Below are 23,945 nucleotides of genomic sequence, written 5' to 3' on the forward strand. Positions count from 1 at the left end.
GAGACTGACTCATTTTACTTGCCAATAATTCCTTCCAACGTGCATGTCTGAGCCCGATATCGTATATTGAGTGGTCAAATCTGCGGTTTACTTTAAACTGGATTTTTTTCTCCTGATATTAAGTTGCAGTGAAGACCTTTATCCCGTGATATTAGCAACATCGATGACGCTGTTTTGAGTTGAAGTCATAATAGCTGTTGGATTAAGACTAGCATTTAACGAAACATCATGAACATTTCAACATAGGGATGTAATGGAATGGAATAGGGCTCAAATATTACATAGTTGGTTGAATCGAATAAGGTGACAACATTACCCTTAAAAATAAAAATAAAAATATTTTATTTATATTATTAATTGTGAAAAATAAAATAAAGTAAAATAACACAAATTTTTACGTGGAAACTCTTTTGGGAAAAAATCACGGGCAGAGAAGAAGAAAATTTACTATGTCGAATTCGAATTAAAAATACAAGAGGAATAGACTATGTCTATTTATAGGCTTGTAAAGCCATATTCTAGTAAAACTGAAACACCTTATTCTAATCAATATCAAATAGATAGAATTTAATAAGGTTTAAAAAATCTTATTCTAAAATAAAATAAAAGAAGTGTAATTCTATATGGATTCTTCTTTTATTTCACTGTATTTTATTTAAATAAGAATTCGAGTCACTCAATTCTAACAATCTCCACCTTGACACGAATTCTCAATGAACAAGTTCTTCATTGCGAACTCTCAATGAACAAGTTCTCCACCTCTTTCATAAAACCCCTTAAGGGTTTAACTTCAACAATGAACACCAACCAAGTCTAAGCAATGCTCAAACTTGGTTATAGAAAGTGACTTAGTCATCATATCTGTAGGATTTTCATGAGTACTAATTTTGCTCACAACAATATCACCACGAGCAATAATATCACGAACAAAATGATACCGAACATCAATGTGTTTTGTTCTCTCATGAAACATTTGATCTTTTGTAAGAAAGATGGCACTCTGATTGTCACAGAATATTGTGCTAATTTGAAGGTCTTCATTGAGTTTACTAAAGAGTTCCTTCAACCAAATAGCTTCTTTACAAGCCTCAGTAATCGCCATATACTCAACTTCAGTGGTAGACAAAGCGACTGTAGTTTGCAAAGTGGCTTTCCAACTAATTGCACAACCTCTGATTGTAAAGATATAACCTGTGAGAGATCTTCTTTTATAAAAGTCTCCAGCAAAATCAGCATCAACATACCCAATGACTCCATCTCTAGTTTTTCTAAACTGTAAGCAAACATCAGTAGTACCTCGTAAGTATCTTAGAATCCACTAAACTGCTTTCCAGTGTTCTTTATCGGGATTCACCATGTATCTGCTAACTGCACTGACTGCATATGATAGATCTGGACGTGAACAAACCATAGCATACATGAGAGATCCCACTGCACTAAAGTATGGAACGTGTGACATGTACTCAATCTCATCATCTGATTGTGGAGACAAAGCCGATGAAAGTCTAAAATGAGCTGCTAAAGGAGTACTAACAGGCTTAACACTCTTCATATTGAACTTGTAGAGAACTTTCTCAATGTACCCCTTCTGACTTAGGTACAATTTACTTGCTTTTCTATCTCTGAGAATTTTCATACCAAGTATCTTCTTTGCTGGTCCCAAATCTTTCATCTCAAATTCTTCACTTAGTTGGGCTTTGACCTTTCTTATCTCTCCTTTATCTTTTCCTGGTATCAACATGTCATCAACATAAAGGAGTAGATACATAAAAGAACCACTATTACTTTTCTTAAAGTAAACACAACTGTCAAAGCTATTTCTTTTGAAATCATGAGAAGTCATAAATGAATCAAACCTCTTGTACCACTGTCTTGGTGACTGTTTCAAGCCGTAAAGGGACTTTTTCAGCAAGCAAACATAGTCTTCTTTTTCTGAGACTGTAAAACCTTCTGGTTGTTGCATGTAAATATCCTTCTCAAGTTCTCTGTGCAAAAATGCAGTTTTTACATCTAACTGCTCAAGCTCTAAATCATGTATGGCCACAATGCCAAACAAAGCTCGAATCGAACTATGCTTAACAACTGGAAAGAACACATCTGTGAAGTCCACTCTTGGAATTTGACTTTAACCCTTTGCAACAAACCTTGCTTTATATCTGGGTTCTTCAACTTCTAGAGTCCCTTATTTCTTTTTAAACACCCATTTACAACGAATAGCCTTTTTACCTTTAGGAAGTTTCATAAGGTCCCATGTTCTGTTTTTGTGGAGTGATTCCATCTCTTCTTGCATAGCAAACATCCACTTTTCTGAGTCTTCACACCTAACCGCCTCAGAATAATTAGATGGCTCTTGATTTGCATCTATATCTTCAGCCACATTTAAAGCATAAGCAACTAGATCAGTCTCGGCATACTTTTTTGGATGTTTAATTTCTCTTCTAGTTCTGTTTTTGGCGATAGAGTATTATGGTGAAGAAGCAACTCTATTCTCAATTTTTGTTCTAGCTTGAGAAGTTGACTCTGTATTAATCTGATACTCCACCTGATTTTGATTTTCTTTATTGGAAGAGTCTTTAAGAGATAAGTTAGGTAGCATAGGAGTTTCATAAAAAATAACATCTCTGCTAATCACAACTTTTCTATTTTCAGGACACCATAACTTATACCTTTTTACACCAGCTTTATAACCAAGAAAAATGCATTTAATGGATCTCGGCTCCAATTTTCCATTATCAGCATGAGCATACGCAGGACACCCAAAAATATTTAAATCAGAATAATTAGCAAGATCACCAGACCATACCTCTTGTGGAATCTTTTTCTTAATGGCAACGGATGAAGATCGGTTGATCAAAAAACATGCAGTAGAGGCTGCTTCTACCCAAAATGACTTCTGTAAGTTGGCATTTGACAACATACATCGAACCTTCTCCATGATCGTTCTGTTTATTCGTTCTGCAACGCCGTTTTGTTGTGGAGTATGATGAACTGTCAAGTGTCTCATGATCCCTTCTGACTTGCACAATCTATTAAACTCATCAGAACAGAACTCTAAGCCATTATCTATGCGGAGGTATTTTATCTGTTTTCCCGTCTATTTTTCAATCATAATTTTCTAAGACTTAAATGCGGAAAACACATTGTTTTTCTACTTCAGGAAGAATGCCCAAACTTTTCTAGAAAAATCATCAATAAAAGTTAGCATATAATTAGCTCCATCTCTCGAAGGCACTCTGGATGGCCCCCACAGATCAGAATGAATATACTCCAATGTTCCCTTCGTGTTATGGATTCCTCTAGTGAATCTAACTCTCTTTTGCTTCCCAAAAACATAGTGCTCACAGAAATTCAGTTTGCAAATTCCTTGCCCATCAAGAAGTCCTCTTTTGCTCAATTCTGCCATGCCATTCTCACTCATATGCCCTAGGCGTATATGCCAAAGTTTAGTAATATCATCGTCTGACAATGAAAAGGAAGCGACAGCTGCATCACTAGTAACAGTAGAACCCTACAAAACATATAACTTGGCAATCTTTCTCTGCCCTTTCATCACAACAAGGGACCCTTTGGAAATCTTTAAAACTCCACTTTCAGCTTTGTATCTATACCCTTTTGAATTAAGAGTACTCAACGAAATTAAATTTTTTTTCAATTTTGGAACATGCCATACGTCACTAAGTGTTCTGACAACTCCATCAAACATCTTAACTTTAATTGTTTTAACACCTGCGATTTTTCACGAAGCATTATTTCCCATCAAAACAACACCTTCAGACACTATTTTGTAAATTGTAAACCAATCCCGATTAGGACTCATGTGGAAGGTGCAGCCGGAATCAAGTATCCACTCCTCTCTTACTTTAGAATCATTGACAGAAGTGACTAGAAGTTCACCATCACTGTAATCTTCTGCAACATCAGCTTCACCAGAATTTTCTAATTGTTTTCCCTTTTGATTCGCAGCTTCCCTTTTAATCTTATTTTGTAGCTTATAGCACTCAGATTTAATGTGCCCTTTCTTCTTGCAGAAGTTACAAGTTTTACCTCTATTTGAAGACTTCGATCTACCCTTAGATTTACCACGAGGATTCCGTTCTTGTGTCCTACCACGATCATCATCAGCATTCTGATCTTGTCTCCCACGAACAATGAGACCCTCTCCCTAAGAGTCGGGTTTAACCACAAGATGCTTCATCTTATCATACGAGGTTAAAGAATCATAAACCTCATCAACTGTGAAAGACTCGCGGCTATATAAAATCGTGTCTCTAAAGGTTGAATAAGACGGGGGCAACGAACAAAGTAGAATCAACCCTAGATCTTCCTTATCATACTGAACCTCCATGGCCTCCAAGTTTGAGAGAATTTCTTTAAACACTGTTAAGTGTTCGTGTACAGACGCACCTTCCTCCAAACGATGAGCATAAAGACACTGCTTCATATGCAACTTGCTTGTTAGAGTTTTTGACATACATATTTGTTCTAGCCTCTTCTATAATGCAGCGGCAGTCTTCTCTTTCATCACATCCTGTAAAATTTCGTTGGACAAATGCAGATGTAATTGTGTTAACGCCTTTCGGTCCTTACGCTTCTTCTCTTCATCTGTTAATATCGAAGGCATCTTATCTATCCCTAGCAGGGCATCCTCCAAATCCATCTGCGCAAGAACTGCTTGCATCTTCATCTACCACAATACAAATCTGGTGTTGCGATCCAACAGCGGAATTTCATACTTCAAAGACACCATTACTGTGATTGAGATGAACAACCCGGAAGCTCGGATACTAATTTGTGAAAAATAAAATAAAATAAAAAATAAAATAAAGAAACACACAAATTTTTACGTGAAAACCCTTTCGGGAAAAAACCACGGGCAGAGGAGAAGAAAATTCACTATGTCGAATTCGAATTAAAAATACAAGATGAATAGAATATGTCTATTTATAGGCTTGTAAAACCATATTCTACTAAGACTGAAACACCTTATTCTAATCAAGATCAAATAGATAGAATTTAATAAGATTTAAAAACCTTATTCTAAAATAAAATAAAAGAAGTATAATTCTATATGAATTCTTATTTTATTTTATTTTACCAGTGTATTTTATTTAAATAAGGATTCGAGTCACTTAATTCTAACATTAATATATATAATAAAAGTATTTTAAAAATATATTTTAAATTAAATTAAATAAATTTCTAATAAAATTATATTAACCACCGTAAAAATATATTTAAATAAAATAAATGCTAATTAAATTAAATAATTTTACTAACAAAATTGATAAAGAAGAAGAGTAAAAGAAAGGATGGACATAATTGAGAATAAAAAAATCACTATTACTTGCGTTGCTGAATTGTCTATAACGACCTTTGACCACCGATATGGATTCAGCAAACTTGCTGAATAAACAAGGAATGGCATTCCATGGAATGGATCATTCAATTAACCAAACCAGTGTTTTACTGTTCATTAAAGAATAAGGGAATAGACATTCCCTTCGACCAAACGTGTTAAGGCAATTGTTGAAAGTTTTCAAGAGAGCTTTTAATAAAACTGTTCTATATTATTAATTGAAGAATTGAACTTAAATAGAGAAAAGAGTCCTAATCCTAATTGGGAAAATAGTTCCATTGTTCTAATAAACTACTAAAATATAAAAGAAAATAGTTCCCTTGTCCTAATAAACTACTAAAAGATAAAATAAAAATATTCCTAGAATATGAATAAAACTTATCTACCTAAATAAATTTAAAATATATACATATTTCAACACCCTCCCTCAAGTTGGTGCATATATATCAATCATGCCCAACTTGCTTACAAGAAAATCAAAGTTTGTCTTAGAGAGTCCTTTGGTGAGTATGTCAGCAATCTGTTGTTTTGAAGGAACAAACGACATGCACACTTGGCATTCTTCAGTCTTCTCCTTGATAAAGTGTCTATCAATCTCAACATGTTTAGTTCTTTCATGTTGGACTGGGTTGTGAGCAATACTAATGGCAGCTTTGCTATCACAGTACAACTTCATTGGTGAAGTTATTGGTTTCCTCAGTTCTTCCATAATTCTTTTTAACCATATCATTTCACAAATTCCTTGAGCTATTGATCTAAATTCAGCCTCTGCACTACTTCTTGCTACAACACTTTGTTTTTTGCTTCGCCAAGTCACAAGGTTTCCCCAAACAAATGTACAATATCCTGATGTAGATCTTCTATCTGTTATTGAGCCTGTCCAATCTGCATCTGTATAAGCTTCAATTCCTCTTTGTTTGGATTTCTTGAAGAATAAGCCCTTTCCCGGTGAACTCTTCAAGTATTTTAGAATTCGAAACACTGCTTCTTCATGTTCTTCCATTAGGGAGTGCATAAATTGACTCACTAAGCTCACTGCAAAAGCTATGTCTGGCCTTGTATGTGATAAGTAAATTAACTTACCAACTAATCTTTGGTACTGCCCTTTATCAACTAATCGACCTTCTTTATTTCTGAACTGTACATTTGGATCAATTGGTGTGTCAGCTGGGCGGCAACCACTCATCCCAGCCTCTTTTAAAAGATCAATCACATATGTTTTCTGAGAGACCACAAGACCCTTCTTTGATCGAGCAACTTCCATTCCAAGAAAGTATTTCAAAGGATCCAAGTCTTTAATCTCAAACTGCAATGCTAGATGCTCCTTGAGACTCCTTATTTCATCCACATCATCTCCTGTAAGAATGATATCATCGACATAAACTATAATAACTGCTATTCTACCTTTTTTGTGAATGTCGATAGAACATTGTGTGATCAGCTTGCCCTTGTGAGTAACCTTATTTTTTAACAAATTGAGTGAATCGGTCAAACCAAGCTCGAGGAGATTGCTTCAAACCATACAAAAATTTCTTGAGTTTACATACTCGAGTTCCAAATTTTTCTTCAAAACCTGAAGGAGGATCCATGTAAACTTATTCTTCAAGTTTTCCATTTAGAAAAGCATTCTTCACATCTAACTGCTGTAAAGACCAATCAAGATTAACAGCAATTGATAAAAGAACTCTAACAGAATTTAATTTGGCCACTAGAGCAAACGTTTCAAGATAATCTATCCCATCTGTTTGAGTGTACCCTTTAGCCACCAACCGGGCTTTGTATCTATCTAAAGATCCATCTGGTTTGAATTTGGTTGTGAACACCCATTTTACATTTTAATTTTTTTTCCCTACAGGTAATTCCATTGTTTCCCATGTACCTGTTTTTTCAATAGCGCATCTCCTCTAAAATAGCCTCCTTCCACTCAGGAACCTGTAAAGCATCTTTCACATTTTTGGGTATTTGTACAGTATCGAGACACGAAACAAAGTTTGAGAATGTCAAAGACAGGGCTTTATAGGATACAAAATTAGACATGGGATATTTGACAATATTTCTAACACCTTTTTTTTTGGCAATTGGAATATCTAAATCAGAAAATTCATTGACTGGATTATGAGTTTTACTTGGGCTTTTGACAGGATCTTGCGGGTCAGATTTTTGGTGATGAATCTGGTGGATTCCACTTTCTTGATTTCGATTTCTTCTTGAATAAACAATTAACTCCTTTGTTTGTTTTTTATTCTCATGATTAGACTCTACACTTTCATCCTCCTTTTCATTAACATTAACATCATTAATTTCTGTGTTAATTATAAATTCGCCTTCCCCATTATTAGACTCCCTATGTTGTATATTCCTAATCTTTTCTTGATCAATTATAGAATCTTCCTTAGTATAATTCCCTCCCTGAAGATTAGAATCAAAATAAAATTGTGTTTCAACAAATGTGACATCCATGGTAATAATAATCTTCCTATCAATTGGATCATAACATTTGTAACCCTTTTTAGTAGAAGCATAACCTACAAAGACATTTTTTTGCTCTAGGATCTAGTCTACCTTAGTTGTGAAGATGAACAAAAACACTACACCCAAAAACTCGGAGGGATAAATCTGTGATCAATTTAGAGTTAGGAAAATTATCTTTAAAGAGACTAAAAAGAGTTCTATAGTTTAGAGTTAAGATATGTAGCTGTTAACAAGGCTTCGCCCCAAAGATAACGTGGTACTTGACTAGTGAACATCAAGGCTCTAGTTACTTCCAAAAGATGTCAGTTTTTTCTTTCTGCAATCCCATTTTGTTATGGTGTATTTATACAAGAACTTTGGTGGACTATTCCATGTTTTGTTAAGAAAACACCTAATTGGTCGCTAAAAAATTCCCCACCATTGTCAACCCGAAATACTTCTATTTTCACACCAAATTGTGTTTTCACCATAGCATAAAAAGATTGAAACACATTTTTAACTTCAGACTTATCCTTTAATAAAAACAGCCAACAAAGTCGAGTATGATCAACAATAAAAGTGACAAACCAATGTTTTCCTGAAAAGGTCGAGACTCTTGAAGGTCCCCAAATATCATTATGAATTAACGAAAAAGGTTTGGAGGCTTTATATTTTTGAGGAGGAAAGAATGACCGATGATGTTTAGTCAATTCACAAAATTCACAATGATATGAAGAAGGGCTTTTATTTTTAAAAAGATTAGGTAACAAATATCTTAAATAGTAAAAATTAGGATGTCCAAACCTATAATGCCAAATCATAACCTTATCAAAAACAGAATTTAAACATAAAGTAGTTGTTGGTTGACTTAGATGGTCGTCTTCAAGAAAGTAAATTCCACCAAATTCTTTAGCATTGCCAATCATCCTCCCCGAGACCATGTCCTGAAACTTACACATAGAGGAGTCAAATATAACATGACAATTTGAGGACTAGGATAATTTACTGACCGATATGAGATTACAAGCTAGATTTGGCACATGTAAAACATCATGCAAAACCAAGGAAGATGAAATTTTAACAGTGCCTTTCCCGGCTATTGCCGAGAAGGACCCAGCTGCTACTTTGATCTTTTTGTTTCCTGCGCAAGGTGTGTAAGTTGAAAAAAGAAAATGATTACTAGTCATGTGATCACTAACTCCAGAATCAACGATCTATGTGTTTGTTTTACAAGGATTGACACTGAAAAAACAGAAAAATCAGTACCTGATTGGGCAAAAGAGGAAGAAAGATTATTGGCTAAGTTAGGAATTGAAGAATTCATCCGAAATTGTGGTGATTGAAAAAACTTGTGTAGATGCTCTAATTGTTTCTTAGTGAATAGAGACCCTTCCAGAGAACTTTGGCCCTTATAATTTCCATTAGTTGTTTGGACAGCTCTGCTATCCCCTGATTGTGAACCACGACCATTGCCACTCTTTTTCCTTCCATTTGTCGGTTTCCCATGGAACTTCCAACACGTTTCTCGAGTGTGCCAATAGTTTTTGCAGTGATCACACCAATGTTTTTTCTTATCTCTAGTGAAGGCTGTTTTAACCATGATGTTACTAGAGATTTTAACCTAACTCTGATACCATGAAAGTTTTCAAGAGAGCTTTTAATAAAACTGTTCTATATTATTAATTGAAGAATTGAACTTCAATAGAGAAAAGAGTCCTAATCCTAATTGGGAAAATAGTTCCCTTATTCTAATAAACTACTAAAATATAAAAGAAAATAGTTCCTTGTTCTAATAAACTACTAAAAGATAAAATAAAAATATTCCTAGAATATGAATAAAACTTATCTACCTAAATAAGATTTATCTACCTAAATAAATAAATTTAAAATATATACATATTTCAACAATAGTTTATACTACCTTTGTTTCTCTAACTTTGTTTTTCCTTAAGAGCCTGTGCTAGGAACATACTTAAAGATGGGGTTGGGAAATGATTTTCTAAACTCTCCAAATACATGAAGTACATGAAAATCTTGGGTCTAAGTAACATAAGTTCAGATTAAAGTGTGCAAAAAAGTGTTTATGCTAGCCGATATGACCAAATACAGATTAGTAGATTATATATCAAAGTAAACCAGTAGCCGAAAACAGTTCTAGAGAACAAAAAGATCTTTGCCATGGGACAATGTTGAGCAACAATTTATACATCACTTCATAACATTAGAAGTTGAGGTTTGAGGATCATTTGAGACAGTTTCATGAGAGAAAGATTCTAACCTAAATCTATAGCTGGCGTTAGTATCCTCATCCTTTGATTGCCCGGAGAAGCTTGCCTTTGCCAACTGCCTTAGTTTCTTCATATCATTCTTTTGCGTGGTGAGAGTTGTCTCTCCGGATGTGCCTGTAGCTTGAACAATTGGTGAACCTGAACTTGGACTGAGCAGAGGGACTATTGTTGCAGTCATGGAACTTAATTGGCCGACACGGGGTTCCCTTTGATTGCTTCTTGCTAATTCAGTTTCCCTGGATTGAGGAAGGACTGGAACTAAGACTGATTTCGCTTGTGAAGAACCAGGTATGACTCTTGACCAATGCTTCCTTGGAAGGAAAGGCAACAGAAGACCCTTGGCAGCAAACTTCAACCCAAGTTTAAAAGAACTCTTATGTGGCTGGGACAGATTCAGAATGAAATTTATCAGTGCATACCATTCATTTACAAGTTGAGAAACAAAAGAAAGGAAAAGAAGGGCCAGCATTAGAAATCCCAAAGTTTTTGCCCTAATTGAATTTGATTTATTCATACTGAGGGACAGACCAAAGATGCTAGCCTCACTCAACAGTGAAATGCTTTCCACAATGTAAACTCCTCTCCTGATATGAGGTTTGAGAGTAAATAAGCATATGAACTGCACCAGTGTGACCATCAATGCACAAAGGCTTTGGCTTGATCTGTGTGTTGAGTAGGACCCAGAAATCACTCCCAAGCAAACTCTTCTTAAAAGATCAAGAACAATATAGGAAGATCTAGCACAACCTAAGAACCTCATCGGCAACGGGATCTTCATTTCTTCGTGGCTGTCATCTGAGCTGACTGCCCTCATTCTTCCAATCCCATTTTGACCACTTCCAACCCACCTAGGCACAGTGTTTGTGTCATTCTGGTCAACAAAAACATACATTGGAGGGCCCTTGTGATCGTCAAACAGAATGCCAAAGCAAGAAAGGAACAATGAAGGCAGTCCGTCCGTATAAAACCACTTTCCATAAGCTGGTCTTCCCACAATAAAGAACCATAGTTTCTTATGCCATTGCTCCTCTGCATTGCCATATATGATCTCTTTGTACTGAGCAAAGCTGCCTGTGAAGACTGCAATTGTAAGGAAAAGGCACACCGATAAAATGAATGCCGCAGGGATGACTAGCAACAAAGCTCCGGTGATGATCCCTTCAATGGTACCACCTATCAATCATACATATGTTTAGTTCCTTGAAACATCAAGATAATCTATTCAAACCATATGTCATATAGTTATAATTTCTCACCTCTTATTACAAATGCAGCAGACTGAGATATACAGGGCAGTGCGAGAATTAAAAGGAGGAGCTCGAATCTCGGAACCGAAAGCATCCATTGAGCTGCTGTACCTATCCTCCATTTTAAGAAAACTAACAGTACAAAGTGAAGTAATAGCAAACTACCGACTCCTATGCTAAGCCAGAACAAGTTCATCTCCATGTCCTGCCACCTGATAAAGAAACTACATCATCAGTTTTAAAATTTGTCATCTTTCATCACAGAATTAGAAATTGAAATCTGTATCTGACCCTTTATAATTCTGCAATTTCTTGACAACATTTCCAGCAGATAATGGCTCTCCTCTCTGCAAAACAATGGAAAGTAATATGGAGTTTTCATTTAAAAAGCATAATATTAATACCATGCGGAAAAATACCAACCAAGAAAAAGGTGAAATATTCATTTGAACTTAGAGGTAGCCCAAAAGGAGTATTTTCTTTGCTTATGTTGTGCCTTCCATGGAACTTTGGATCAATTTCAGTTGGAAATAGTAACTTTTGTGGCATGTAGGACCAGTTAATTAAGCCAATTGCATGATAAGCTCTCCTTCGCCTCTTTAGGAACCTCCCTAGATCTAAATAAACATTGTTGGGCCAAAGCGAACTGCCATTCTTTTTCCATGGAAGTTTCTGTCGAGGTATGAGCCACCTGAGACCTTTTGTTGTCTCAGAATACTCAATGGTCTGGTCAGCCAATAACCAGTCGGAAAGGACAAAAACTTGCAGGTGTCCTATCATTCCCTGTGATGAAAACTTTTTCAAACCATTACTCTGAACTTAAAATATGATGGCACAAAAATTGTTAGCTTGTTGACACCATCAAGCTTTTTGAAATCGCTTACATGTAGATTCATTGATGGATCAGAAGCAACATAATTATTTCTGGCAATTTCTCCTAGATTTGTGGAGGCAAGTGAAAGAGCTGCAGCAGCTAGTGTTGTTGCTAAGACTCCAGCAGTCACAAATGAGTGTAGAGCTGTCGATATTGCAGGTGTTGAATCTGCTTAAATATAAGAATATGTTCATATATTAACCTGTTGTTTTGCAGATTCCGAAAAACAATATCTAGGTGATTCATGGACTATAATAAACTCTTTTAATTGAAGAAAACGAAGGGGGGGAGGGGAAGTTATTATTCTCACACTGAACAATTTCCAGTCTATTAGAAGCCACATTCATATTTCCTGAAATATCATTGACTTTCCCTTCAGGAATAGAAACTGACACCATATTATTAGTTATTGCCATGACAGTAAAGGAGTAAAGAGCTCTTGAAAGTTCCTTAAACCTACATGAACAAAAGATTATGTTAAAGATGCATCACTAGAATGACACGATTGCTTCAGGTACTGCATGCTTGGGATATTCATATGCACCTGCCTTATGAGTCTCCCTCCATTCACTTCTACCACAGAGGCCCCGAAACCAAAAACTGGCTTTGTGAACTCAACTATTATATTGATATTGGAGTCCTTTGTAACATTTTCCGAACTCGTACTTAACCCAATCCCAGGCTTCTTGCAATCTTAGAGGAAAATTCATCAATTAGCTCTCAAAAAGGCAGTAGGGACGAGATTGTAGGCTAAGAACATTTTGAAAGTGCCACTGGCACTTTCTGGAGGCCAAACAATGGAAGAAAACATACCATAGAGGAATGTAAGCGAGTTAACAGGTGAAACAGGAGTGCCTGTTCTGCCAATCAATAAGCTAGCTTGTAGTTTGACTGTGATTATTTCAGTTTTTGATGCAATATTCTTGAGCTGCAAAATGTCAGAAACTTTTGGTTGAGATGTAAACTTATATCCACAGGGATTATTATTTCAAAGAAAAGTTTATGATGATTTGAATTTGGTTACTTACTTTAAAAGCAAATCTGCTGTTTCCATGAGTTCTCTGGTTAACTGGTATTAGACTACCAACATTCACATCTAATGCATTTAGAATCTGCTCTGTTGAATTTATGACCGGAATGCTGAAATCCACGTACACCTCCAAATCCTCTGTTCCATTAGTTGCAAAAACTGTTCGAGGAACCCCATTGATTTCCAATTCATATGATGGAACAGATGACCATAGATCAACCAGCACAGGTCTTCTATCTAAGACAAGTTATGGAGATATGAACAATAGAAGGTTCAAAATCAGATTTGTACAGTAAACTATGTTACCAGGCTCTTCTTTTTCCTTGAAGTACCCGTAGCTGACACATATTCAGACATTGGTATGGGTTATGATCCTCCAAATATATGGAAAACTTAGGAAAAAAATTGAGCATACTCATGTCAGACACAAAACCATATCTAACACTCACTCCTAAATCCAATTAATGAAGTCTGTAACATCAATGCACTAAGTTGTCGATTGATTTCTTACCAAAGTGAATGATAATGGTGGAAGTATTGCTTCTCGTAAAATTGTTACCAGCCCTATCCTTACAAAATTCATCAGCCAGTGTAACCACAACACGCCTATATATACTTTTGAAGGGCAGAACCAGTAGGAAACTGTATTTAATGTTAGGTTCAATGGTGTTCAGTGATGCTGGCTGGATATGAGCTGGACCATCAATAATGACCTACAAAATGAATTGTTCTCAATTTAAAGCCTGAATATAACGCATTGAAGTTCTAGTTTATGTTGTTTATTGCACACACTAATGGCTCAGAAAACTCAAACCTATATTCGAAAAAATAACATGCTTTGAGCAAAGCACCTCACTTACATCACAGTTTGATGAGTTCAGACAACTGAAGCCACCATGTCGAGTGCAAGCTTCACTGAATGTGATGTCAACTGTAATTTTTTCAGCATTGGTGTAATTCTGTTCACTTGAAATCTTAGCTGTTGGTGGGATTGTATCTGAAATAATAATTAACAGGCACAAACTTAGATCCCTATAAAGAATAGTCTAAATCATGAGTAAAAATATGGTTCATAACCATGTAAATTACTACATTATCAGAATCATAAATGTCAAGCCTGCAATCTATATACCTACCAATAAACCATGAATAAGCTGAAGAGTTTTTGTCTCCATTTTGGGTTGTGACGTTGAGAAGGAAGTTGTGCTTACGATCTGAAGTTAAGTTTTTCAGTACTAAGTTACCAACATGGCATGATTTCAATCTCTGGCCATCCAACTGCTCATCAAGAAACAAGAAGTTAAATATCTTAGTAATTCTCTAGAAAACAACCTTCTTATGCTCATGTTAGCTTTGTTTAACCAAGTATCCATGGAGGACCTCAACAAGATTCAGCCATCTCTAAGTGATTGAAATCAAACACAATGACAGAGAAGTGATACCTCACAATAAATAGAACAACTATTGTTCCTGCAAGCCTTGGAACCATCAGGCCTTTCAAATGAGTACCTAAAAATACTGGAAGAGAACCTTGACCATGGTGGGGGAGTTTGATCGAAATGAATGTAAACAGCTGACTCAGTAAAGTTGAGTGCACCAACCACCGTTGCTGCAACAAAGAAACTCAGTTTAAGAAACTTGAACAACCCCATTTCAGGAATTGCCATTTACTTTCATAATTCAACCAACAAGAAGGAAAAAAAATAAAGACAGGTCCCAAGTTGTTGAGAGCTTTAGTAACAGCTTTTATGTATTTGAATTCTGATGGTTATTTAAGTTTGAAGAAGTTGAGAAAAGCTCAGGTCAACCACCTCAACCATAGTAGTCAGTCCTCATTTACTGCTGATATAAAGAAGTTCACATTCCTATATAGCTACCATTGGCTTGGGTTGGTTATCTTTAATTTAATGCATTTGGTATTTTTGTTCTAGTTTTTGCCTTTGTTATTTCTTATGCTTGTATAGGTAAAAGAAATTAATGCATGTCTACCCCATTGCAGACTGCAACATTTGCTCCTCACACTCTCATTGACATAAAAGTTTTTGTGGGCATTTATACAGACAACTAAAATTCCTCACATTTCCCAAGTTACTTTTTTGGGGTTTTTTTTATCAATGGATCAGACCTCAATTCGAAAATCCCTTTCATTAATACTTGTAAATATTCAATTGAATTTTATTTTTTTATTTTTATTTTTATTTTTTATTTTTTGCAAAAACAAAGGAATACCATTGTTTGAACTCAGTTACAGAAGATGCACATTTCTGTTGAAAAATGTCCATCCAAAGAATACAACAAAGAAAGCAGAATCACTGATCCAACATTGAATCCAAATGAACAAAGGTCCTCAAGACCTGCAACGCTGCCAGGAGGAAGACTCCCATGTGGCTGACGAGATGAGTTCATCCGCATAGGCAGCAGACACAAATGTGTCCAATATGTATTAAATAATCAATAAATGTAAAAAGATCTCCAAGTGAATAAAACCAATTGTGTTTAAATGGCTAGTTTTGAATCTGTAGTCAAAGACAGGCAAATTTCTTAACTTCGGAGGAAAGAAAATCATTGTTTTATACTGAAATTTTACCATTGATATGGAAGCACTAACATACGATTCTCAAATTTCCTCCCAATGTCTCAACTCATAAGTTTGAAGGCTGTTTGACCTCAAGGGGATGTTGATGTGGGTTGCTTATCTCGGGGCGGTTGCAGCAGGGAGGGTGGCATTTGTGATTTTGCAAATCCAACCCATGCAACAATGCCAGTAGAAGAAATATTAACAAGGTCTTCAATTCTGAGAAGCAAATCTATACACTTTACAAATTTAGTCAGCTTAGCAAAAGCCACAGCAAATTGAAGATAATATCAGGTCACCAGGTATTAGCAACGTCAGTCTAAGACTCCTGAAACAATCAAAATGTAAAGAGACAAATCCGATACAAATCTGGGTTATTAGTTATTGCCAAATTTTAAAACCAATTATATACCTAACACAGGTCTAATACTTACAATGTCTCCGTTCAAGTACCATCAATGCAGTTTGCAGCATTTGCCTAGCTTTTCTATCAGGAGTGCATCCATAAGATTCCATTTCCTTGTATATTTCAGGAACCTAGCCAGCAAAAGACAAGCAAGCATTAGCAACTATCATCAGTGACAAATGTTTAGCTAATCAAAAAGCTTAAGAGATTTCAACTACACTTAGCACCTTATCAAACTTCTTGGCTCGAATAAAAGCTTTCATGAGTGTACTATAAGTAACCACATCAGGACTAATACCCTTCAAAAGGAAGACAAAATTAGGAGAGGTGGAAAAAAAGTATCTGGAAAGATGAATTGAAGGAAGCAACAAAGGGTCCTGCACAATTGGTTAATAGCGTCTACAATGAATTTAGAAATCCACTCAACATCATGTGATACATAAAGACTCACACTTTCTCTTATATGTTGGTAAATAGATAATGCCTCCTCATGCCTCCCTGCTATACCAAATGCATTTATCAACACATTCAGCATTATGATATTGAGTTCAATGCCTTCTGCTTCCATGAGTTGAAGAACCTTAACAGTCTGTTCACAAAATCCCTGCACAGCAAAAAAAAGAAAAGAAATTATAGACCAGCACGCAGAACAGAGATTTCATCCTTTTTATCAAATGAATTTGGCATTCAACAGATTGAAATTGAAAGCAATGGTTCCCAAAATGCCTTATAATATATATATTATTTAGTCAGAAATACGTTAGTTATCAGCTGTCAATTATCAATTAGCAGAAAAGACAAATTGCAAGCCTACTTCTGGTTTTCCTTGCAGCCAATGTTACTCTCAGACCACACCAACTTAAAGCAGCTAAAGTCTCTTTAGGGCTTATTTCTGATCTGAAGTTTCCAGTTAATCCTCCAAGAACCTAGAAGATCTAGAAGCCTCACTATGGAAATTGCAAAGTTGTTCTGGGAGGTACTGCTACAGCAGCGGAATGTTTCATTTAAGTCTCTCTCTCTCTCTCTCTCTCTCTCTCTATATATATATATATATATATATATATGCTTTTAGTGGTTCAATGAATGAATTTCTGTGTAAAATTCAAAATTATGTACGACAGAAAATCAGCGTGCAGAATTGCATACAACAGAAACAAAGTGTCATCTCTTCTAAATCAAAGATCGGAGTCAGAAAATAAATTATTGAAAAGAAATAAAGAATGAATGATGGAAAATTCTGGAATGACAGAAAGGGAATACAACACCTGCTGAGCATAAGCATTTGCTAGAACACAGAACATGCTAGCTGATGGTAGGAAGCCTTCTGACTTCAGAGCAGTTATGAAGTCCTCAGCATCCTGGAATCTTCCATATTGTCCATAAATATCAACCAACATTGCGTAAATAGCCCCAACTTCTTGACGTCCTCTACATTTCATGTTCTCAAAGTTTTTCTTTATTACGTCCCACTTCCCAAGCTCTCCCAGTCGGCTAATAAGGCTCATTAAGATCTTTGGGTCAGGATATAATCCTTGTTCCTGCATCTCAGTAAACAATTGAAGAGCCTTAGTGAGATCTCCAGCCTTGCAGTGCCACCTAATCAAAGAATTCCATGTTGTTATATCAGGCAGTATACTTTCTTGTTTCATTTTCTCAAATACTTCTAAAGCTTCACCTAGCTCTCCATATTTTCCAAATGTATCAATGATGCTATTATAAATCTGTCTGTCTAAAGATATCCCTTTCTCCCTAATCTCCTCCACTAGGCCTATTGCTTTTTTCCACATTCCGTTGTCCCTATAGAGACGAATAACCTTACCATACACAAATGAACTCAGTTGTATCCCATTTGTCTTCATCTCATTAACTACCATCCATGTGTCTTCCAACCTTCCAGCACTAACATAATAATCCAAAAGAATTTCATATGTTTCCTGATTTTTACAGACACCCATTCGATCCATTTCCACCAAAAACTTAACAGCTAAACCCAACAACCCTTTCTTCAAAAATCCTTTAAGCAAAGCATTAAACAATCTTATCCTAGGTTTAAATCCAAGATACATCATTTCTTGAAACAAGACATCAGCTTCCAATGTCCTACCAACACTTCCCAAACTATCAATTAAAAAACCATAAGAAATAGAATTTGGATGGAAACCCATAGCCTCCAATTGAGCAACAAGTTTCATAGCATTATCTACATCCCCTATTTTGCAATACTCTTGAATTGTTTTGTTGTGCAACTCAGTGGAAAGCTCTTCTCCACTGTTAGATTCAAATGGGTGCTTACATATGGCGTTTTTCTTGTTGAATTCTGGAATAGCAACTTGCTTTACTCTGTTATTATTGTTATCCGTCCTGGAACAACATAGAAGTTTCAAGTGGCTCCGGTTTAAAGAACAGCTACCATGAGTTAAAGGAGGAGCTAACCAAGAAAGACGCATCGTACATTCCCATGTAAACTTCATTCATATGTCTTCAATTTCCGAGTTTCATAGAGTTATCTATACCACCCTCTATTGAATTGGTTGCGGAAGTCGGTTGAAAGAGAGTGTGAAATGAGACAGAGTAACAAAAAATGAAATATGATAGTGATTCAGAGGTAGAAACCAAATAACTCAAAATAATATGACCCAAGAAACCTTCAAGTCAAGTTCGGGTTTAAAAAGGTACCTTGTTTAATTTTCTGATTTGGAGGAAACTTGAAGGCAGCAGAGGGCTTAGCTCAGACACTAGAGGAAGAGAATTGAGCTGAGTGGGATAGTGTGTTAGCAAGGGAAAAAACGAGGCTCGTTTGGCGGGGCACGTGTGAAGAGAGATTAGAGTGGATCGGGATTCTTTTAAAGAAACAAATACAACTTTGGGCTATCAATCCATTTCATTTTGTTCACTCTCATTAATTTCGGGTTAGGGGATATTAATTTTTTTTAAAGAAAAGAATGGGTAATTATATCTAATTAAGTTATTTAGCCGCAAATATCAAACTTAAGTTATTTTTTTATTTAAACTTGATTTTTTCGGTAAAAATTAAAATTTTACTATAAAACCAAGGTAACTCCTATAAAATTTAACCTTTTTTCTTTTACTACAAAAATCTAAAATTAATTCTCAAAGTAAAAATAATAAAAGAATATTAATAAAATAAAACAATTTTTTCATGTAAAATCCATCCACCCTTTATTGTAAAAAAAAACTAAAATTACATCCATCCAATAACCTATTAACTGAAGCTCAATTTAACCTTATAAAATAAATAATTATAGCCCAATAAATAATCTCGAACTTTTTACAATTACTCTCCCAAACTCCCTCATTTACAATCAATTATTAATCTATCCAATAACACCTATAAAATGAGTGCAAAATACAAGCAATGGCTTAACAGTAAATACAAGAAAATATAGCTTCCAAAGATGTAACGAACCAAGCATATGTCAGTCCTCCAATCTTTATCTCTTCAAAGTCAAGAAAACTGATCAGTTTTAAAAAAAACTCCTTAAGGATAAGATAAACTTTTGAGATAAGGTAAGTTTATCCTTCATCCTCCTTCACAACCAAATTCAATTAGTTTCATTTAGAGAAAACTAAAACATAGCTTAAAGACCATTTCCCATATGTAATATTATTCACAATAGCGAAATTCATACCCCAAGACATAGGTAAATGATATCCTCTCATGGACATTACATGATAGATGAAAAGTAAACGTGATCACGGGTTTGTGATGAATGACTTAATTACTATATTATATAGTAATTGACTTTTCATGAAGTAAGATGTAATGATTACCATGAGATAAAATAAGATCACATTGGGAGAACAGATTTATTCCAAAGAGATTAAAGATATCCCATAAGAGTAACAAACTTATGACAAGGTCATTATATAAGTATTGATCAAGTAGCTTTCGTAATGATATGTAATTAGGGAGAGCTCAGTTACGATACTATGATGAAATGACATCGTGACTAAATGGGTTTATATTAAATAAATGAAAACTGGAACTTAATCATAAATCATTTGAGCTCTAATCACATATGCCCCATTGGTCCATTCGTTAGCTCATTGAAACCAAATATGAATTGCATGTTGAATCAAATGAATGAAAATTGATAGAAATGATAAAGTTAGAGGAATGTGTTACATTCGGAAATGAATGTGGTTTCTCATTTGGTATGGAAATGACTTGAGAATTAATTTAATTTTTTGAATTATTATTTAATCAATTGAAATTGAAAATAGAATTAAATTGATTGGTTATTATGAATTAGTTAAAGGTATAAATTAAATATATTTTCTCATAGATTCTTATATGGTAAAGCTACCATGACTTTAACGGAATTGGAATGAGAAAATTATTTAATGGAAATTTTAATTTATTTAAATTAATAAATAATTTATATTTTGATAAATAGAAAAACATGCACTGGGTTGGATTAAATTATAAAGTGTTGGGTTAAAAGTCTAAAAAACACTTATAATTGGATTCAATATAGGAGAGGCCCAAAATCCTTCATAGTAAACATGAGGGGCGATAACCCTAGTAAAATAACTAGGGTTAGCCACTCCTCACTCTCCTAGTTCAGTTAGGGGATTGTTTTATATTAAATAGGCCTTAAATGCATTCTATTAATTCAACTAGGGTTTCATTTCCTCTCCTTATAAATATATGGCACCGGTATGGCTAAAAATAATAATTTATCTACAACTTGGAAATATTGTTATTCTGCCTAAAAATAGAGAGAATTTATTTCTAAGTATAAATTCTATTATTCAGGAATAACAATTCTACTGGTTTCTATAAAAAAGAGAAATTTACTTTCCTATTGAATGCAAAGAAAATATTTTTGGTTATGTATTTGATTCGAAATTGTTCGATCCCATACTTGGAGAAGTTCGTGGTACAAGAATAGCGGAGAATGTTGTTCGGTTGAAAGTTGAGAATGTCTATGATCCTTCTAGCCCAAAATTTATTGCTATAAATATCACAAGTCGGCTCAGTTTTCAAATTTTTATTTTTTTCGTTGAGCAAGAAAACCGTTTTTGAACCGAATTTTTTTTAACAACTACATACTGTAGAAGTTGTATACCCAACGCACTAAGTTTTGGTTCATTATCTATTTGAACTTATGTTTTTACTTTCATTAAAGTATACAATTCATGCACACATAGTTCATCATCCAATCAGGATTAAGGTATGCCACACTATGAACGTTAGAATTGACTAAATCCATAAATGGATCTAGAATCTATTCTACTTAAGTCATGTTTGATGTACTGTGAGTCGATCAATCACATCTACGTCTCTATCTTCTGGGAGTCATCCACTTCAATGCTTTAGAAAAAGTGTCTCTCTAATTGAACTTGATATACGACATATTAGCCTTTTAATCAGTTTGCTCATTCCTGATTAGACTAATGACATAATTAGGTTTATCTACTAATGCAATTTGTCTTTTCGTATTACGATCTGATCACGTAATACTGCTTAATATTATTTAAACGTTAGATAACCAATAAGTCAATATTTGCTTCTATTTTTCTTTGTGAGCAAAAACATTGAGGGCAATATACAAAGTGTAACACCCCTCACCCATCTCTGTCAACGAATTAAGGCTACAAGAAGTTACAATAAATAACAGAACAAACATAAATTATTTCAATTCAAAGATTTATTTTTAAATCAATCATCAATAATTTCATTCAATAAACATGTCATTCAAACTTAAACGTGACATATTTCGAGCCTACAAGGCATTAAAAATGGTTTAGAAACAATCAGGGACTACCTGGTGCTCGTCTCTAAAAGTATTTTCGGGGCTAGGCTATGTGGCTAGCCACATGTTGTAGCCTCCTCTCTAGCTCGAATTGCATAGGCTCTACTTGGTGATCCTCCCTAGAAGTATTTTCGGGACTTGGTTTTCTACCCCTCTGAGACACATTCATCGATCTGGTAACTTGTTCTGACTCAGATTCAGCTTTATTCCAAAATTCTCTTAGAAAATGCTCGAGTGAACCACAACGAAAACATGCTCATGTTTAAAGTTTACATTCGCCTAGATGAGTTTTGACACAATGATTACAAGTAGGCTTATCTGTATTTTGAACATTACCAGCACTTGCCACCAAAGTAACCTGAATCTTTAAAGGAGTTTGCTGAAACATACTTTTTCTCGTATTCTTATCAGTAGGAATAGACTGGCTCCTAAAATCTCTCAGTTTCTTAAACGAAAGAGTGGAGAAATTTTTGGAACACTTCGTTTGCTCGAGATTTCATTCATAGCTTTTGCTCATTTCATATCCTTCCAGATCGCTTCCATTTTCTGTGCATGCTCAAACAATACTACAAATTCTTTAATGTCAAGTGCTCGCACCATTGCTCGAATGTTCTCATTTAATCCCTTTTCAAATCTAGAACAAATATCAGCTTTTGAAGTTATTTACTCCCAATCATACTTACTCAAGCTTACAAATTTATGCTCGCATTTAATAATTAACATATTTCCCTATTTCAGATCCATAAACTCACGTTTATTGTCTTCTAAATACAATTTGCTAACATATTTCTTTCTAAACTTAGTCTGGAAAAATTCCCACATTACTCGATCCTTTGGAACCACCGACGTTAAGGTAGCCCGCCACTGATAAGCATCTTCTTTCAGTAATGAAATAGCACATTTTAAGTTATCTTTAGGTGAGTAGTTCAGTTCATCGAAAACACACTGAATATTTTCTAACTAGTACTCAACTTTTGCTAGATCTTCATTATACAACCCTCGAAAATCTTTGGCTCCAAATTTACGAATTTTATTTGTAGGGGGCCGAGGAACAGTTACCTGATTTAAGTTTTAAGGGCTAGCAGGTGCCAGGGGCAGTATAAGAGGGGGCAAAGGTTGTGGAGCAATTGAATTAGCTTGCATAACCGTGTGAACCATTTATTCATCAATTGGAAAAAGGTAGCACGATCCTCAAATCCCGGTAATTGAGATCCAAATATACCCTGACTTGCTCCCTGATCGGAAGCCAGAGCATGGCTTTCAACATCATGATTTTTGGCATGATTAGATTCGTTTGACATTGCAAATTTATAAGAGAAAACATAGTTAGATCGGATCATGAGCATCACACAAATTACATGTTATTGTGGCATGTATTTCTAGATGCAATACACACTATGTTCAGTCTTACAATCAACTAAATTATATCTCTAATACCATTAAATGTAACACCCCTAACCCAGCCGTAACCGTCACTAGAATAGGTTAAGACGCATTACCGGACTTGTAACTCAATTTAGAACAATCATTTATTAATTATCATCTCATTTCAGTAACTATCATTCAATCACATTCAATATGTACTTAAAACGAGCATACGAAGCTTAAAACATGCATTCGAGACTAAATCGATAACATTTAAAATTTTGGAAACTTAGAAAAATTTCAACATTTCAAGTATCACACGCCTATGCAAACAGGCCATGTGCCTCACATGGCTTGTAACACCCCGAACCCGATACCGTTGCCGGTGTCGGACACGAGGGGTTAACAAGCCAAAACCACTTATGGCACCGACCAATTTGACATTCCCAGGCAAGCTGGAAAACTGCGTCGCTGTCGCCTTAAAAAGCATATCTCGAGTTTCACAACTCGGAAACTGATTCTGTAAATTTTACATGAATTTAGACTCATATATCCATCCATGGATTTATTTCT

General features: G+C 35.1%; 2 protein-coding genes across 5 annotated transcripts; both read right to left on the bottom strand.

Annotated features, from left to right (window-relative positions):
- Nucleotides 1-8,400: 8,400 nt before the first annotated feature.
- On the bottom strand, nt 8,401-15,035 carry LOC108460304 (uncharacterized). 3 transcript variants are annotated; one of them, XM_053027068.1, is made up of 14 exons: nt 14,689-15,035; nt 14,383-14,524; nt 14,107-14,243; nt 13,758-13,959; nt 13,245-13,483; nt 13,030-13,144; nt 12,765-12,909; nt 12,527-12,672; nt 12,227-12,384; nt 11,766-12,125; nt 11,634-11,689; nt 11,352-11,554; nt 10,086-11,268; nt 8,401-8,751 (listed from the first exon to the last, which is right to left on the bottom strand). In XM_053027068.1, the coding sequence occupies exons 1-14, from the start codon at nt 14,911-14,913 to the stop codon at nt 8,730-8,732; spliced, it is 3,333 nt and encodes a 1,110-aa protein (XP_052883028.1). In that variant the 5' UTR covers nt 14,914-15,035; the 3' UTR covers nt 8,401-8,729. The 3 variants fall into 3 exon arrangements, with proteins under 3 accessions (XP_052883028.1, XP_017615240.1, XP_017615239.1); XM_017759751.2 differs by lacking the exon at nt 8,401-8,751 and having other exon boundaries at nt 9,904-11,268; nt 14,689-15,033; XM_017759750.2 differs by lacking the exon at nt 8,401-8,751 and having other exon boundaries at nt 9,904-11,268; nt 11,766-12,137; nt 14,689-15,033.
- A 379-nt stretch (nt 15,036-15,414) lies between these two features.
- On the bottom strand, nt 15,415-19,094 carry LOC108460305 (pentatricopeptide repeat-containing protein CRP1, chloroplastic). Of its 2 annotated transcripts, none has more exons than XM_053027069.1 (6): nt 18,904-19,094; nt 17,493-18,746; nt 16,679-16,831; nt 16,455-16,526; nt 16,256-16,358; nt 15,415-16,060 (listed from the first exon to the last, which is right to left on the bottom strand). In XM_053027069.1, the coding sequence occupies exons 2-6, from the start codon at nt 18,696-18,698 to the stop codon at nt 16,035-16,037; spliced, it is 1,560 nt and encodes a 519-aa protein (XP_052883029.1). In that variant the 5' UTR covers nt 18,699-18,746; nt 18,904-19,094; the 3' UTR covers nt 15,415-16,034. The 2 variants fall into 2 exon arrangements, with proteins under 2 accessions (XP_052883029.1, XP_052883030.1); XM_053027070.1 differs by having other exon boundaries at nt 15,415-16,149.
- Nucleotides 19,095-23,945: the final 4,851 nt, after the last annotated feature.

The sequence above is a fragment of the Gossypium arboreum genome, chromosome 4 (assembly GCF_025698485.1).
Source record: "Gossypium arboreum isolate Shixiya-1 chromosome 4, ASM2569848v2, whole genome shotgun sequence".
In the NCBI taxonomy this organism is placed as follows: domain Eukaryota; kingdom Viridiplantae; phylum Streptophyta; class Magnoliopsida; order Malvales; family Malvaceae; genus Gossypium; species Gossypium arboreum.